The sequence below is a fragment of the Megalops cyprinoides genome, chromosome 3 (genome assembly GCF_013368585.1).
Source record: "Megalops cyprinoides isolate fMegCyp1 chromosome 3, fMegCyp1.pri, whole genome shotgun sequence".
Lineage (NCBI taxonomy): Eukaryota > Metazoa > Chordata > Actinopteri > Elopiformes > Megalopidae > Megalops > Megalops cyprinoides.
In genome coordinates, this window is record NC_050585.1 from 33,214,634 (window position 1) to 33,231,409 (window position 16,776).

Genomic DNA, 16,776 nt, shown 5'->3' on the forward strand with positions numbered 1-16,776 from the left:
TGTGGAATAATTTAATAAACTTAATACTACACAATTAACAATTGTGTAGTATTAAGTGACCAAATGTGAATGTAGTGACCACATCCCTTTTTATCTAGAGGAATACATTTTTTATCAGACCTGCTTTGACATGAACATGAAAAAATATTTTTAAAAAATGAATAGCTTTAAGAACTGATTGACACCTTTTTATGTCTTTTAGCTACCTCTATGCTAGGTGTTCGGTAAAAGTTGTCTTTGCTTGCCCAAATGTAGCTTTTCCTGTGTCTTTCTCAGTTTGAACCGTAACCATGGTAGTGTGCAGAGTCACTGTTGCCATGACACCTGGCTCAACTGCCAGCACATTTTATTTGTTCCTCATGCATTTGTCTCATGTTAGCACTTCTCTGTTACACTGTGAAGTTTGTAATTTTATACCTGTTTATCATAAATATGAGCATAATCCATCTTTTTATACTTTGTGGACAGGCCTTTTCCTATGTATTTTGCAGTGTGTTCTTTGTGCTGTAACAATGATGGTACTGTGGCATGCTGTAGATGACAAAGGTCACAGAGAGGGCACCCTGCTCCAACCCATCAATAAATTCTTTCTATCCACATCCTTTGTGCTTGGCCTGGTTTTGAAGAGTGTGTGTGTGTGTGTGTGTGTGTGTGTGTGTGTGTGTGTGTGTGTGTGTGTGTGTATGCGTGTGCATGCGTATATGCAAGTGTGTATGTGGAAGGGAGGGAATCTATGTGTTCAGTGAATTTCAAATCCCATGCTCTTGTTCAAATATCTATGAATGTCTCAAAACTGTTTCCAACTAAACTATAAAAAAATGTAATCTAATGGTTTAACGTACTTGTTATCTGTACCAGCTAGCTTGTACCTTGTCTGGCCAACCATTGAAACCTGGTCAGGCAGCGCTTCTAATATTCTTGACTCCTTGTATGGCTTGTTGCTTGTGTTGTACTCAAATGTAAGTCGCTTTGGATAAAAGTGTCTGCCATATGTGTAAATGTAAATGATGTAAGATTATGGGATTAAGAATGTACCCCCAACACAAAGACTTTTTTTCTGTCTCACACATCTTTGCTCACATGCAAACATGCACACGTTGAACACTTCTATTGGTGCTCAACATAATGTAGAGTTATGAACCTCATCATGTACAGTTAGATTTCAGTACTTGCATGCTGAAAAAACACATCACATTACATTATATTATTGTCATAATAGAGCAGACATTACTCATAATTATATATATAATTTTGTATAACAAACTGTTATTTCATGAACAGACTACTATTACATGAGGATTGCTAAGATGAAATGGGAAGAGATTTCAATTTACCAAGTAATGGCAGAAACATTGTTTATGTCATTGCAGTTTGCAGATATGCCCCTCTTACAGCCTCAGTATACCTTTAATAGAGTGTGTGTTGCAATACTGAGAGAGAAGTCCTAACAGTTAAGCATCTGTACTCTTCAAAGTTTGAGTGCCCAGGGTGCAGCAAGTGATGGTTGTGGTGGTGGAGGGCTGGTTTACTCTGGAGAGAGAACCTAAAGTGTGTGATTACAGTGTTCTGGGAGAACAGAAGAGGGCAGCTGTGGGGGAGGAAGTTCCGCAACTAAAATAGACCTGACCTAGGGGGTGTCCTGTTCTTGTAAAAAGACAAAAAGTCAACCTGTCATAGCGTGATAGACACAATTCATTGCATTCTTTGTATGATTAACACAAGATTTTCTTCTAAAAAGGAATGAAAACTTTCAGAGACAGAGAAGTGAGAGAAAGGTTCTGTTGCTTTGTTGAGAGACAGACAGGTAAACATCAAGTGTACCAGGGCTTCCCGGGGGTGTGGTAGTATTGAAATAAAAGTATTGTATTGAAAGTATTGAAAAAGTATATTATTGAAAAAAGATTTTCCTGTATTTCTCAATGTTATTGTAATTGATTCTAAAAGAAAGTATAGACAGTCTCTTTATAAGTTAAAAAACTATGTACAGAGGCCCTCCTGGTCAGTACAGCACTAGCCCTTAACGAACACTAGCCCTTGACAGTACAGCACAAGCCCTTGACAAACCCTCAAACTCCTATCTAACCCTAACTCTTATTCTTCCTACCTTTGCCTAACCCTAACTCTTGTCATCCAACACATACCCAAATTCATCAGAACTACTCACCAGTAAACCCACAGAAACCTGCCTTCACCACACAAGACCTAACTTGCCTGACTCAAATTATTGCCCTAATGGTTCAGAATATTGCCAGATTCCCATAGCAACCACTTCTCACTGCAAAAATCTATCCTTTCAAATAGCAAGGAATTTTAAGAAAATCAATTTCGATGTTGCATAAGCGTCACTGAAATAGCTCTCAGAGGCTTAAGAAACACAAAGGGAGTCGGCTTGAGATATGAGTCAGACCTCTGAGGAGAGCAGTCGAATCTTATCGAAGGCATCCGCCTCTTGTTCTCTCCTCGCCTCTATTTATTTCCGGGGCTCTGATTGTGTGATCCACTCTGCGAGGGGCATTCTTATGGGGGAGATGCACAGTGATGGAGAGAAACTGAAGGCGTGAAAGAATGTTGGATTGTCAGTCAGCACCTAGGGTAATTCCGCAACAGCTTCCAGTTCTAGTTCCTATCAGTTGCCCTGTTGATGACGTTAATGATAAATTGACCATATTAACACATCAATCACATCACTTTTGCACTTTTGCATTTCTCAGAATACTATGTTATGTTATGCTATGTTATACTATGCTACTAATGCTCAAATAGTCGATACCATTTTTCACCCAGGCTGTTTTTCAACACGATGATAAAAAAGTATTGTTACAAGATAATCATGCAGAAAACAAAAATAACCACAGTAAAAGCACTGCCCGCAGGTGTAAAATGTACAGCAAAATGGTAGGAGGAAATGAAACAAAAAGCAAAAAGAATTTAAAACCAGTGATTCAAAAGTAGAAAAAAAATAGAAAATGAAAATTCTCTGGGATTCCATATTTTAAGGGACCGTATGGAGAAGTGTAGGTTATGCCCAGTTGTAAACTTTATAAATTAAATAGATATTTATCAACTAAGTTATTTAAAATAAATTGTGTTATTATTATAGTAAAACATAATGACAGAGTACAAGGCACAAATCTGCTGTAATTGTGCATCAGCAGCAATAATGGTGCAGATGTATATGAGTGCATCAGGCAAATAATTAAGACTAGAGGATGGGGCAACCAACACACACGAGTTGACCCTGATGATTGATTCCTGACCCTGGGTCAGAAGGTGATACATAACTTTAGAACAGAACATTTGGAACAGTTGTCTGACTGCAAGCCCATTCTGTCTGCTCCTTGATTAATCACTGGAAGATTACTTACAGCACTACCAGACTAATTCCTAACTTTAAAACTGAAGTTTCAGACAACTGGTCCAGGGCCAGTGCTTAGGATCAGAATCTATCTTCACCTTCACACTTAAAAGACAACCCGCTGGATTGTAGCCCTCTGTCACTGGAGCTGCAAGGCCCTAGTTTGAGTTTCTCAGGTCCAGTTTCCCAGTTACTTCTTAAAAAGAAAAAAGATACAAGAAAATTTGCAATCAGAAAATATTTTGGGTTTTAACGTCTGACCAACAGTGGTCTTCACAAGTTTTCTCATTGTTCTGTAATTGTTTTCTAATTTGTACCAGTATTAAGCCATCTGCCACCTACCATCACAAAAATATATACGATTAACAACCATGGTACATACTGTGAATAAAGCATTCAAAAACATTTAGATGGTAAAAATACAGAGTAGCTTTAGGCCTATTGAAATGGACAGACTTTTTTGTGGAAACATCATTTCAAATTCTGAAAGGTTTTTAAATGATAAAGTTATTGGTCTCCTCCCTACCAACTTAGATTTGTGCATTTTTTTATATTGTGTGAACCTTGTAGAGGTTTACCATCATGGAGGTAAAGCACAAACCCATTTATATACAACTGGGCTAAACATAAATCTAACTAGATTACAAGCATCCTTTATATATTTCTCTCCTCTGTACTGAGAGTAATAAAATAGCTTAAAAAATCACAATTACACCTAAGATCATTGACAGAAATCTCAGGTCTTGTCATTATTGGAAAATTTCATGCAGCCAAATTGTTTTAGGGCCTCACACATGAAAACACACTTTCAGAAAAATGCATGTCTCCATTTACTGTTAGAACATCTTCATCAGCATTGTGATGAACCCTTGTTTGCATAATTTGGCCTTCTTTGATTAAGAAAGGTTCACTGCATGCCATTTTCCATAAAATGCATGGGTCTTTATGCTAATTTTTTGTCTTTCTTTGAAAAGTGTGTTGCAGCATGCTGATGTGTTGCAGTATGGAGATAAACATATTAACATGTTTCAGTATTTTCAGCCAGCAATATACTGATGAAATTCAACAAGGGGGAAAACAAAAGAAGGGAAACCAATGAAAGAGTTTCATTGTCTCCTGAGCCCACAGGAGATGTATATGTTTGATTTATCTCACTTGATTTACTTGCACTCAGTAAGATCCAACAAAATAATGGAGAAATTAAACGCATTAAATTTGTAAGAACCCTTGTCAATCCAAACTTTAACTGCCTTAATTTTCACAAGCATCACTGCAGAGCAGAATGGGCAAAGCTTATCATCGGTGTCCTGTATCAACTCATCCAAATGTATTAAAGTTCAGTAAACCTGTAGAGGACCAACTTTGAACCGATCCTGTGAACGAACAGGCAGCTATTTATGGCCTCATCGGAACTGAGCTGATTCAAGAATTTGTCAGACAGCAATAAGGCCTTGGCAAACCATTTCAGACAAAAGCATCAAGGTGTCAAAGCTGTCTTTCACAAAAGTGTGAATGCATTTTTCTTTTGTGTAGTTATATTGCTTTTCAATAGTGTAAGAAATTTATGCTGATTATAACCTCAATTTACTGATGTCATTCATTTACACCTAATGCTGTGAACTCCTTTCTGTTCATGGTGTAGTCTTATAAAAAACTGGAGAAATTTCACATATTCCTGCTCAGCGCAATCAGAGAACAGAGAGCAAAGAGACTTTTCCTGAATTTTATGGCAGAGTGCACTGGGGGACCAAAGGCATAGGAGGAACTTTGCAGCAGGACATTCCAATTGTGCTTTCAGTGAGGTGGTAATATCACTGTAGTGTAGGGTAGGAGACCAGGAATAGGATCCCAGCTCCAGCAAGTATTATCTTTGGGCTCACTAAACCCTGAACTGGATATAAAAATGATAACAAAAACAAACATTTAAAACTGGATTTGCTTGCCAAATAATATTACCTTGACAATTAGCTATTTAGCTGGATAATAGTGCAAGCTTCTTGACTTATAGTTAGTTGGCTAGTTTTCCTACTTTCCCTATATTCTTGTCTTATTTATTAATACATATAACATATGTACATATTAATGTTAATGTTGCCATTATGACAAGATACAGACACTACAAAGACCCTCTGTTGTCTAGAGTCTTTTCTACCCCTTACGGTTTGTTTTCCTTGATAGATGTAAACTAGTGTGAAGATGTAACTCCAGCACTTCCTTTTTTGTTTGTTTGCTTTTTAGATGGTTGGCATTAACTGTGAGTGATCTCTTGGATTTGCCTCCATTAGCAGGCATTGCTTATTTCTCTAGCCCCCAGCCAAACCTGAATTTCCATATTCTGTGCTGCAGAGGGTGTGATTAGTAGTTATGAATTTTAGATGAGATTACTACTTTGTAAATCTTTGACAGCACTTTAGTGGGGAAGAGCACACCCCCTAACTCTGGTGTGAAAAGGCTAGAAGAGCAGCCATTGAACACAAACCAGAAACTACCTAACATGTTTCTCTTTTCAGATCCTTGTGGTAAACTTGTGCTAAATAACGCAAATACTGTTGTGGCAGTGCTTGTGTTATTTAGCACATTTCCCCCATTCTTGTGAATCAGCTTGAACTGTATGATAACCTAACTACCTGTCAAATCATAGTCCAGGTTATGGTTAGGCATAATCAACACTATTCTAACATCTCCTTTTGTGAAGGAGAAACGCGTATTGAACCAACCAGCAAAACGCGAGTACAATAATATAAATTCTTCTCTAATCGCTGACCATAAAAATAACGTATATGAAACCCAATGTCGTTTGGCGGCACGTGTATTATTACTATATCGTTTCTCGTCTTAGTTGTGTGTAAATATTAACACGTTAAACGCCTCCTCTCCGGAACTGGACAAATCGGTGAAGCAGTTGAAAACCATATGCAGAGCACGAACTCTTGCTGCCGTGCTGCGAGAAAAAGCGGCTCCGGTAGTTGCATCCTCTACATCGATCCGGCGTCCAGCCGAGCCCCTTGAGGTTTTCATGGCTTTCACATACCCGTATCTGTCCGCGTGCTTAAGAGATGCTGCATTAGGCTCTGTTACAGCATCACGTCCAATCCACTCCAAACAACGCAGGGGAAGGAGAGAAGGGCAGAAACAAGCGCACACCCACCCACCTAACAATAAAAAAACGCCCGCTCTCTCTCTCTTGCCACATTCAAAGCTTGGCGAGCTACGGTGCCGGTTCGAAGTTGCAGCTCCGCAGTACAGGCAGAACTCTTTTGGAACCGTGCTTCTGTCAGGCATCATGTGAGATGGGCCAAGCGTGCGGACACTCACTGCTGTGCCGTAGCCAGCAGTACCGACCAGCAGCATCAGAGATGTAAGTGCGCTTTGGGTTGTTAGGGGTGGGATAGATTATCGTGATTAGGAGCCAGGAGGTGAGGGAGGATTCAGATAGCATAACGAGGAATATGTACACTGTTAAAGAGTAGGCTACATATTTACTTTTTCCATATATTTATTTATTTGAGTGCCATTGACCAATTGAGAGTGAACAGTTCATATTATGAGAGCGAAGCCCACGTTGAACGAATATTTCAGAATGAAAGTGAGACGGCATGAATAGTTTTAATTCATATTAAAGCAGGTATTTTGAAGGAGTTGCTGCACTCTTAATACGGTCCTCATTGGTTGGGAAGCAGGGCACTATCAAGCCACACCGTAACTTCCAACAAAAACGGCACTGCCCCGCGTGACGGGCTGTCTGTAGATAATGTAGCAGATTTAAAATGATTTACTTTTACCATAAGCAGTCTTAGCTGAGGAAATACATAGATAGACAGACAGACAGACAGATAGATAGATAGATAGATAGATAGATAGATACCTTAGCACCTTGAGGGAAAAACACACATACATTCTACCAAATGTTTCCATTTACAGAAGAGGGAATATGTTTTTTTTTTTTTTTTTCCCTGCAAGGTGTAGTACTTATGTACTGAATTGCCTCGCTTTAGGGGTTTGCAATGTGCGCAATAATAATATTGTAATATAAATCTTAAGACTGTGAGATATTTTGGTTGTATATATAAAAATAGAAACAAAGCACTTAGGTTTATCAGCTGTATATTTTGGCTTTTCAGTGCACTTGTATCACAGCTGTTTTTACACCACATCAGTACTCCTGAAACCAACACAATCAAGAACAGTTCCAGGTTTTAACAATTTTTTCTCCCTCTCAGACGCAGAATGTGACATGACAGTCCAGGCTCCTCACCCAGGGAAACTCATTACCGGGGTTGACACATTTTAAATGAGCTCAAACCGCCTGTCTAATGAGCACTAGCCTTTCTTCAGAGCTCAAACCACTGGCATGGGAGTCTCTGCTATGCGGGCAGGCAGAAAAAGGGAGGGCTCTCCTTGAGGTCTCTTTCTCTGGGAGATTCTCTCTTCCAAAGGAACCTCTTACACTGGAGAGCTCCACTGTCAGAAGCCTCCCGCTACCTGAAGGCACATTTGGGCCAAGCTGGGCTGCTCTCATGTGGACTGTATGCATTGATTGTGCTTGACTCATGGGCTGTGTCCATCTTTTTGTCTTGGTGTGAGATGTCATATTTACATGGCCGCCAACTTAAGGGCAGAGTATTCACTTCCTCCGTGGTGACCCACTGTGGTCCATGTTAATGCTGAGATGGAACGTCAAAGATCCAGCGCTCGTTAGACAGGCTCATTAGACTGTGATCCAGTGCAATGCTGAGATGGAACATCTACTCTGTACGACAGCACTGTTATAGAATGAGCCCATCTGGGGTAACAGCATGTAGCAGAATAGAGCTTCTCAACCCAATTTTTGTTTGAGATCACATGACTCATGTGAAGATGGTTCTGGGTGCAAATTTTAGACTCTGTTATTATTGTCATTTACCTGATGATGGTGTTTGACCTCAGCTACTCTTAAAAATACTCTAGCAGCATAGATCCATTTTATTTTTAAAGAGGCACAGTGGCTTAGGTAGACGCTGGATAAGAACCTTTTACAAAGCAAATAATGTGTTCTTTTAATGGGTTCTGACGGTCAGAGTTAATTAATGAACACAAACAGCTCAAGGTTCCTGAGCCAAAGAGTTGCTATGGCATGTTACTCTCAGAGTGGATTCAGGACCAAGCATGGGGGATGGGTGTTTGTCATGCATGATCTCAGTGCTCTTTGAACATAGCTGGCACCTGAGGCTCTCCCGAAGTTATGCTCCACTGTTGTTTTTGTTTAAAATTACAATTTGTCCTCAGAGTGATGACAAGCACAGCTGGGTTTCTGCTTTGCCGTTGCCAAGGAAACCGTAAATTGGCATGTTGGCGATGTCAGGGTAACAGGTGGTCCTCTGTGGCAGTTGTTAAAGTGAGGCAGTTCTCTTGGCTAATGAGCCCAAGGTGAAGGAGAGATTCATTGCAGTCTGTTGTTGTGCTGTGAGCGTGACATGGATCTCACTTCCATGGTGTGACCACACAACGTGGATCTGACCAAGTTGGGCATGGCAGCGTCAGTAAATTTCAGATTCTAGTGGGTGTGACAGAGCTGGGTTTGGCAGTGTCATTAAATTCCAGTGTCTAATGGTGGTGAGAAATCTGGATATGGCACAGTCCCTCATCCTCAGAGTCTAGCAGGTGTGAGAGAGTTAGGTGTGGCAGAGTCACTCTACCACAGAGTCTAGCAGATGATAGAGATATGGGTGTGGCAGGATGATTGTAGGTGTGAGAGAGGTGGGGGGTCTTTAAGCTCCAGTGTCTGGAAGGTATGAGAGCATGGGGCAGGGCAGGGTCACTATCCCATTTATCCACCAGTAATACCTGCCCCCCTGACTCTCAGTTCTGACAGGCTCCATTTGTGCCGACTGTCAAACATGCTCATTCCCTCCTGATTTTGAAGCTATAGCTTTATTCCAGCTGTTTCACGGTCCAGAGTAGTTTGCCAAAGCAGCTTACATTATGAAGAGCAACACTTCTTACTGATGACTGCACTGAAGTAAAAGTAATGATTTATGAGTTATGACATCATGATGTCATTTTTAAATCAAGGAACAGACAAATGAGTGGCTGTGTTTCTCAAAAGTATGCAAATGATGGAATCACAAAAACAAGATTCAGAGTAGCAACTAGTGCAGCTACCTGTGTTCAGGAAGGTTCCTAAAGAAATTGCTGAAGTGTGTTTCTATTTTATACTTGAATGATCTGGTGGAGGAAAATATTAACTCACAAATGCCCTGCATATCATATTTTGCTGTGGCTTGTTGATTTTGACAACAGAATCACTGAAGTGTGAATGGCAATCATAGATATAGCATGGCTGGTTATCATAGGTTGTTTTACACTTTTTCAGTGTGAGCAGTGACAAGGACCTCCATTGTGATCTGCTTTGGCCAGTTCAGCTTTGCTCAGAACACTGATCACCCACTCATTCCTTGCTTTGACAGTGCTGGCCCTTTGGCTTTCAGTCCTTATTCCTAACCCATGATTGGATATACCCATGATACCCATGAGCCTTGGATATGTCATATTCTGTGACAAGGGGAACTCTGTATACCTTTATTTCAGAATAAGCCCTTGGGAGCAATTTAACTGTGCTTCAAATGTGATAATCTCTGACTAATGTATGCATCTTGTTTTTTTTTTGGATTTTTGGAGCACAATGGATTTGACAAGAAGGTCTTTAAAGGTCTGGCTACCCCAAGGACAGACTGAGCTCACATTTCAGTCTATAAAAGGTTGAAACAGAGCTGTACCTCATCACAAAATGTGAGAAATACGGGGAAGTAAGGGATACGACCCCAAAATAACATAGATCAATCCCCAATTCCCTGTCCTACAGGACAAAGATAAATTGCCCATCTGTGGAGGGGAGCTCTGCAAGCCTAACAAGCCAGTTTAGTGTGCCTTGTCAGAACCTGTGGTAGAGTTGAATTCAGTGATTTTCTTCAGCTCATTTTATTGCATGACTTTTTATTTAGTTTCATTGCATGACTTCTTATCATTGAAAATTACTAGTAATCTGCATTTCCTTTTACTTTTCCCTCTGATATTGTGTTGTTTCTTCCTCTTTAAAAGTATAAAACTGACATTCAATAATTCAAATACCCTTCCCATTGTTCTAGAAATCCTCTTCCTGAGGAAATAAAGAGAGAGCCATCTGTGAGCCCCTTGCAACACAGTGAGGAAGTTTTGTTGTTAGTACAGTGTGTTTTGGGGCCTGAAAATGAGACCAGTTGAACCGCCTCCCTTAGAAGAAAATGTGCGTATGTGAACACTTCCTAAGGGTTGGCTGATACTGGTTCAGGCCATCACTGTGGCCAGTGTCAGATTGTTGTGCACTGTCTCTTTGAAGCTTGCCCAGTCTCTTTTGATAACTCCTTGAAGTCCACCCACACTCAAGAAGATAAACAGGCAGGGATTAGCTGAGATGAGCAAAAGGTGAAAAGTGGATTGCTGCAAGAAGTGTCCATCAGTTTAATATCAATGTAACAATGTTAGTGATGTAGTGTTTGAGAGAATGTAACAAGCAGCTAAATATGAGGCATTATTTTTTGCTTATTTGCTTTATTTTTAGGAACACTTCTAAATTGCCCTTTGGTTCTCAAATTCCCTCTTTTTACAATTGCATGTTGTTTTAGGTTATTCTGCCCAAATCTGTAATTAATTTCCCTTTGAAATGTCTGTGAAGGTTGCATTTTACCCTCATGCAACTATAGTTTTATTGCAGCTATAATGGGGCGAAGTGCTCCCAGGTCCATAAAACTCACGAATGTCCTTTCTTTTAGCCAACCAGCATCACCTTCCTGTCAGTGATGGAGACAAATTTTCATTATAGTGTAAAGCCTGGGCAGAGAGTTGGAAACTCTGCCCCTCGCCCCCTCCTCTGAGTCTGGTTAGATCTACAACCTGCAGTATTGTACATACAGAATTGTGCTTATGTAATTTAGATGAAGAGTTTGATAGATCCTTCGGCATAACTTATACAGAAGAAAGAATTCCACGGATAGATAATTCCATGCCTATTAAGCTCTAAGGCATTCCAGCATTTGTTTCTCTCTTGTGACTGTCATGTTTTTTCTAGTCTCTGATTGGTTGATGAAAGCACATGCTGTTCTGTGGCAGGGTCAATCAGGGGCCATGATGGCTGGGGACAAGCAGACCTTGTCTCATCTTGGCATACATCAACATGCCACTTTTCCAATGCAGAGATGGACAAAGCATGGGAACCCCCTGACATCTTAGTTTGCATACCTGAAGAAAACACTTCCCCCCTCTCCACCAACTGTAATGGTCTTAATCCATATTGCAGCATATTGTAGAGTCATTTTTGAGAAGACACTGACTTCACAGGTCACACGGGAAGTCTCAGGGGCTGCATGTATGCACAGCCATAGCTATAAGGTTAAAATCCTTAACATTCAGCAACTATATGGTAAAACCCTGCTGCTTTTCTGCACTGTGGTACAATAATTGATTCACAATTACTTGCCATCACTTCCTGTCATGCCCCGCAGGCAGGGAACTGCAGGGTACTGTTCCATATTGAAACGCTTCTCTTACAAAAATAAAGGCCCTTTCTCTAAACTAGATCAGCTGGAATTTGTTGAGGTTATAATAACCAAGCGATTCGTTCTGCCTCCCTCAAATACAATACAACACTAATGCAAAATAAACAGAGAGCATGCCAGTCTTTGACAGGATTATTAGGTTGCTTTCATGGCTGGTTCCATTCATTAGCATCATGGCATTTGGCAGCATAACATCTGAGTCTAAAATGTCAGGGACAATAATTTGAATGGTGTTTACATTCTTCCTTGTGTTTCCTTCAACAATGGATAAAAAACAATGTGCTTTGAGTAACCACAGCTCAAAGATACCTGAAGGGCAAGAGTACTGCTTCCAGGATTATTTTCAAACCGTAAGATTTTTTTTCCTGTTTAAAGATAGGAGCAAACTTTGCTCTGAGGGAAAGGTTATTACTGTAATTAAAGTGGTCCCGATGACATTCACATTCAAACTGAAAACCGTTTGAAATCTGTGCTCACAGACAAAATCATCTTTGAACCTGTCTGACATTATCTTCATTCCCAGGTTGTTACATAAACACCAGGGGAAGTTGTGCAGTTTCTCTTATTTATATAATATATGCATTTTGGTCAATGAAGAGAAGCTTAAGGGTTAAATCTTAAAGCAAAAGGTCAACAAAGCAAGTAACAGATCATAAATTTAGGTCATCTCTTGTTTTAAATGTGATTTTTGTTCTGTGCAACCCCCCCCCAAATATTGTGAAAAGTTTCTCAGTATTACAGTGCACTGGGCAAGGTAGATCCCAAGGGATGACAGTGTAAAAGAGAGAACTCTGCAGGAAATTGTGCCCAAAATCACTGGGGACAAGACGAAAGAAACAGTCAGCCAATGTCTACTGCATTTGGGTGCTGTGTGCAATGTCCTAGTTTACATCATCAAGACTCAACTTCTTTCCATTCCTCCAAGAAATTCTGGGGGGGAGTATATATAGTAGTATATAAAGCAGTGTAGCATAGTGGTAAGGAGCAGGGCTGCTGGGGGCACTGCTGCTGTACCCTTGTGCAAGGTACTTAACCCAGAATTGCCTCAGTAAATATCCAGCTGTATAAATGGATAACATGTAAAAATTGTAGCCTTTATAAGTTACTCTGGAAAAGACCATTAAAATTGCTAAAATACCAATAACGTAATGAAAATGTAATATAGAATATCATTATGATTCTGGCCATTGCATCATGGATCTGTTCCAGTGTTTCATTGAGAGCTGTGGTCTAGCACAGCGACAAAGAGCAAGAACTTCAGGGAGAGGATCAGAAGTAGAATGATAAGATTGAGTTTGGATGAGGGAAAGTTCTGACGAGGAAGAGAAAGTTAGGGTGAGTATGAGAAGGAATAGAATGTAAGAGGCTTACTAGTCAGTGATTTATCACTAAATCCTCATTGCAGTGGCCATTTTTAGGTCCTTCAGTAATTTGTCAGTCTCTGTTTTGCTGCCTCTCTCACTCTCTGTCCCTCTCTCCCTCTCTCTCTCTCTCTCTCTCTCTCTCTATCTATCTATCTATCTATCTGTCTCTCTTTCCTCACTGACACTGACATGTCTGGGTCCAGAAAGGGTCGAATGAATGCACAGCTCTTGACCAGGGCTGAATCTGATCCCTGACACCTGAGACTGCCCACAGCTGGGGAATTTCATGTTACTCCATCAACACCTTATCTGTGTCTATGTTTAGGTTGGGGATTCTGAATCATGACTCTGCTGAGGTTTGAGTGAGATACATCCAAACAGTAAGAATTGAGCAGTGATGTCTCACCCAGCGAGGGCAGATAGGAAAGTCTGGAGAGTTTGTTCAGACAACAACTCCCTGTATGTCTCAAGAATGGAAACACCGGTTTTTTCCTGTAGAGGTGTCATTTCAGGTCACAGAGTCAACAGTCTTCTTATTTTAACTTAACCTTTTTACTTACTTTCACACACATGTGGAACTATCCATGTACTAGAATGCCACTGTCATTTGCAGTTCAAGCTAGCAATGCCTCGTTGTTCATTCAGCTGAACTGTCTGCACCTTGTTAGCAACAAGGCCTTCAGGGTGGCTGTTATTAATGTAAGCCCTCTGTACAAAGAGATACTGCTATGCAAAAGTGGTATTATGCATAGGAAGCCTTCATGTGAGAAGAATAAGAATATAAGAAACTCCATGAATATTTCCAAATGAATCATGCAGAGGGCCTTCGCATTCCAGTGTCTGATTGATACTGTCTGACACTGTACATACTTCATAACACTGTATACAATGGGTTACAGTTTATCACAAGGAAAAAGCCCCCTCCTGTCACTCTGAAGCATTCTGATTTCCTGGTCGGGTTTCAAAAACTTCATGGTATTTTGCCTGTGATCACATTATAGCTTCATTATGCCCTATGTCAACACAGTGCCTTTAAGGGCTTGGAATCTGTGTCATCTGGAATGTATGTCATGGAATTCATGTCATCTGTCCAGAATGAGTATTTCTACACTGCATGTTTGTCATAGGACAATGTTAGGTATGGCTGCTGGCCCAGTCACTACTCCATTTGTTGTGTCTGTGCTCCTGAGGGTAGTGAAGGACTTGTTTTCCCGGTGATTTTACCTGAGTCACATTCACTACCATCACGTAAGCCTCTTTATATGGCCTGCACTGCCTTTCCTGCTGTAATTTAATATCTGGAGGGTGAGTGACTGGAGACGGAATAAACGGCTTTGATCCTGCGATGAGATAGCCCTGAAGCAAACCGGATTGCTGTCTGCAGGTTCCGAAATCTGTTTGGAGCTTAAGACAAAAAAAGACCACTGAAGAGTAAGTAGGGTAAGAATGGCAACAAAAGAATGGACATCACAGCACCTTGAAATGTCATGATTGGTTGATTAATATTGGGTGAAAAAGAACAGAACAGACAAAAATATCATTGAAACCAAGTGAAAAATAACAGACCTTCCTTCAAGACTTTGGGAATATGAAAAGTCAAAGGGACTGGAAGGTGATTGGAGTGACAGTGCTGGAATGCCTTAAAAGACTGACACCATTGCCTGAAACCGTACCTGAATCCTCCTATGTGTGCAGCACACATACCTTTAGTATGAAAGCCCTGCCTTTGCTAAATGCTTCACAGACCAGCTGATAATAGGCTCATAAAACACTACTTGTTATGCATGCTATTGGTGTTGAGCCCCATGGAAAAAAATTACCTCATAGAGTTGAGGGAATCTCTGGGTCTGTGCATAATCTTATAATGCTACAGTGAATTACCAACAAAAGGTAAAAAAAAAACCTGGCAAACTAGCAAAAGTGTCATAGAACTATCCAGCATTATTATCCTGGTGATTTACCTGATTTTTAATCAATTCACTGAGTTTAAAAGATGTTCTTTTAAGAGTGGGGATGATCTATTAAGTGAAGCTTTACATTTGTGATTAAAACAGGATTTAGATTGTTTAAGAGCTAAATATATTTTGGTGTGTTTAATTGCATGCAAAACATTTTGAAGTCATTCAAAATGGATGATGTTTTGTTTACATTAGTTTTGCATTATGGATTTATGACAGGTGCAGTCACAAATTTTTGTCTAGGTTCAAAAGCCTTCACAATTCATTATGTTCAAATCAGGTATTTACCTGATTGAGACACAGCAGTCTTGCAGAAACAGTTGCATTGTTTCAGTAATGAACACATTTTATTTTGAACCAATGTTATGAATATGCACCACCTGAAAACAAGATGAAACTTGTAGAAAGCCATATGGTCCATAATGCTTTGAAATATGAATTACATTGTAATCCTTGAGACAACCCGAACTAGGCAAAATGTACATCCTAATATGCTAACAAAATAGCAGAAATCTTTGCCTTCCGCTGCTTGTCATTTTATTTCCTGCTGAAATCAGAAAAAGTAAGTTTTTGAAAACACGGTATTGGTATGCATTCAAATAGTTTTTGCCATTGTGTTGTAGTGTAATGATGTAACAGTGACAATACACTGAGCTAAGCTGACCTGCAATGATGTAACAGTGATGAGGCGCAGAAGTGCAACACAATGATGTGACAGGGAAGTGGCTCTGAATGGTGAATGGTGATGGTTTAAGTGCGTTGAGATGCTCAGTTGCCCTGCAGCGATATGACAGTGAAGAGATGTTGACCTGAACCGGAACGAGGTGTTAAAATGATCTGCAAGGGTTTAGAAGTGGTGAGGAGGTGTGTTGCACCACCTCACCACTGAATTCTAATGATGTAGTGATTAGGTGTTGGGCTCCACTGGGTGGCTGGTGTTTTCCTGAATGTGCATGAGAGGATTTAGGCCTGTTTGAGAGCTGCCCTCTGTGGGAGTGGAGAGATCAATAATGTAAATGGTAAAGTGTGCGAGCTGACATTTACATGACTCTGAGGTGACCCATCCCAAATCGTAATGCTATTTATTTTACCCCCAAAGTACTCAGGGACCATGCCTGAGTTTGGAAGCAATCATCTGCCAAACAGATTTGGAAATTGTTTTCATTTCTGTGGGGCTCAGCAAATCATTTGTTTTGCAGTCATTTATGCTGTATCTTGAACACTGCCTCATATTACTACCTGAATACCTGAATCAGACACAAATCAGCCGGGTCTTATCTGTGGAAAGGGACACTAACATTAAATACCTCACACTGCAGGTCCACACTTGTGGTATGGAGGAAGGACAGTTTATTAAACAGTATGTTATTAAACCATATGTTATTGTCCTTATTGAATAGGATGACACCATGTGCTATTGCCCTTATTAACCGTGAGGGCACTGTGTGACGTAGTACTTATTAAAGGGGAGGACATTTTCTGTGCTAGCCCTTACTAAAAGTGAAGGCACTGTGTGATAAAACCCTTGT

At 40.2% G+C, this 16,776-nt stretch overlaps 1 protein-coding gene across 1 annotated transcript in view; it reads left to right on the forward strand.

The window, feature by feature from the left end:
* Positions 1 to 6,509: 6,509 nt before the first annotated feature.
* The window catches only part of LOC118774769 (cGMP-dependent 3',5'-cyclic phosphodiesterase-like), a 65,321-nt gene continuing 55,054 nt past the window's right edge, over positions 6,510 to 16,776 (forward strand). The window contains exon 1 of the mRNA XM_036524250.1: positions 6,510 to 6,713. Coding sequence (XP_036380143.1) covers positions 6,646 to 6,713 — 68 coding nt within the window. The 5' untranslated portion in view covers positions 6,510 to 6,645. The remainder of the gene's footprint in view (positions 6,714 to 16,776) is intronic.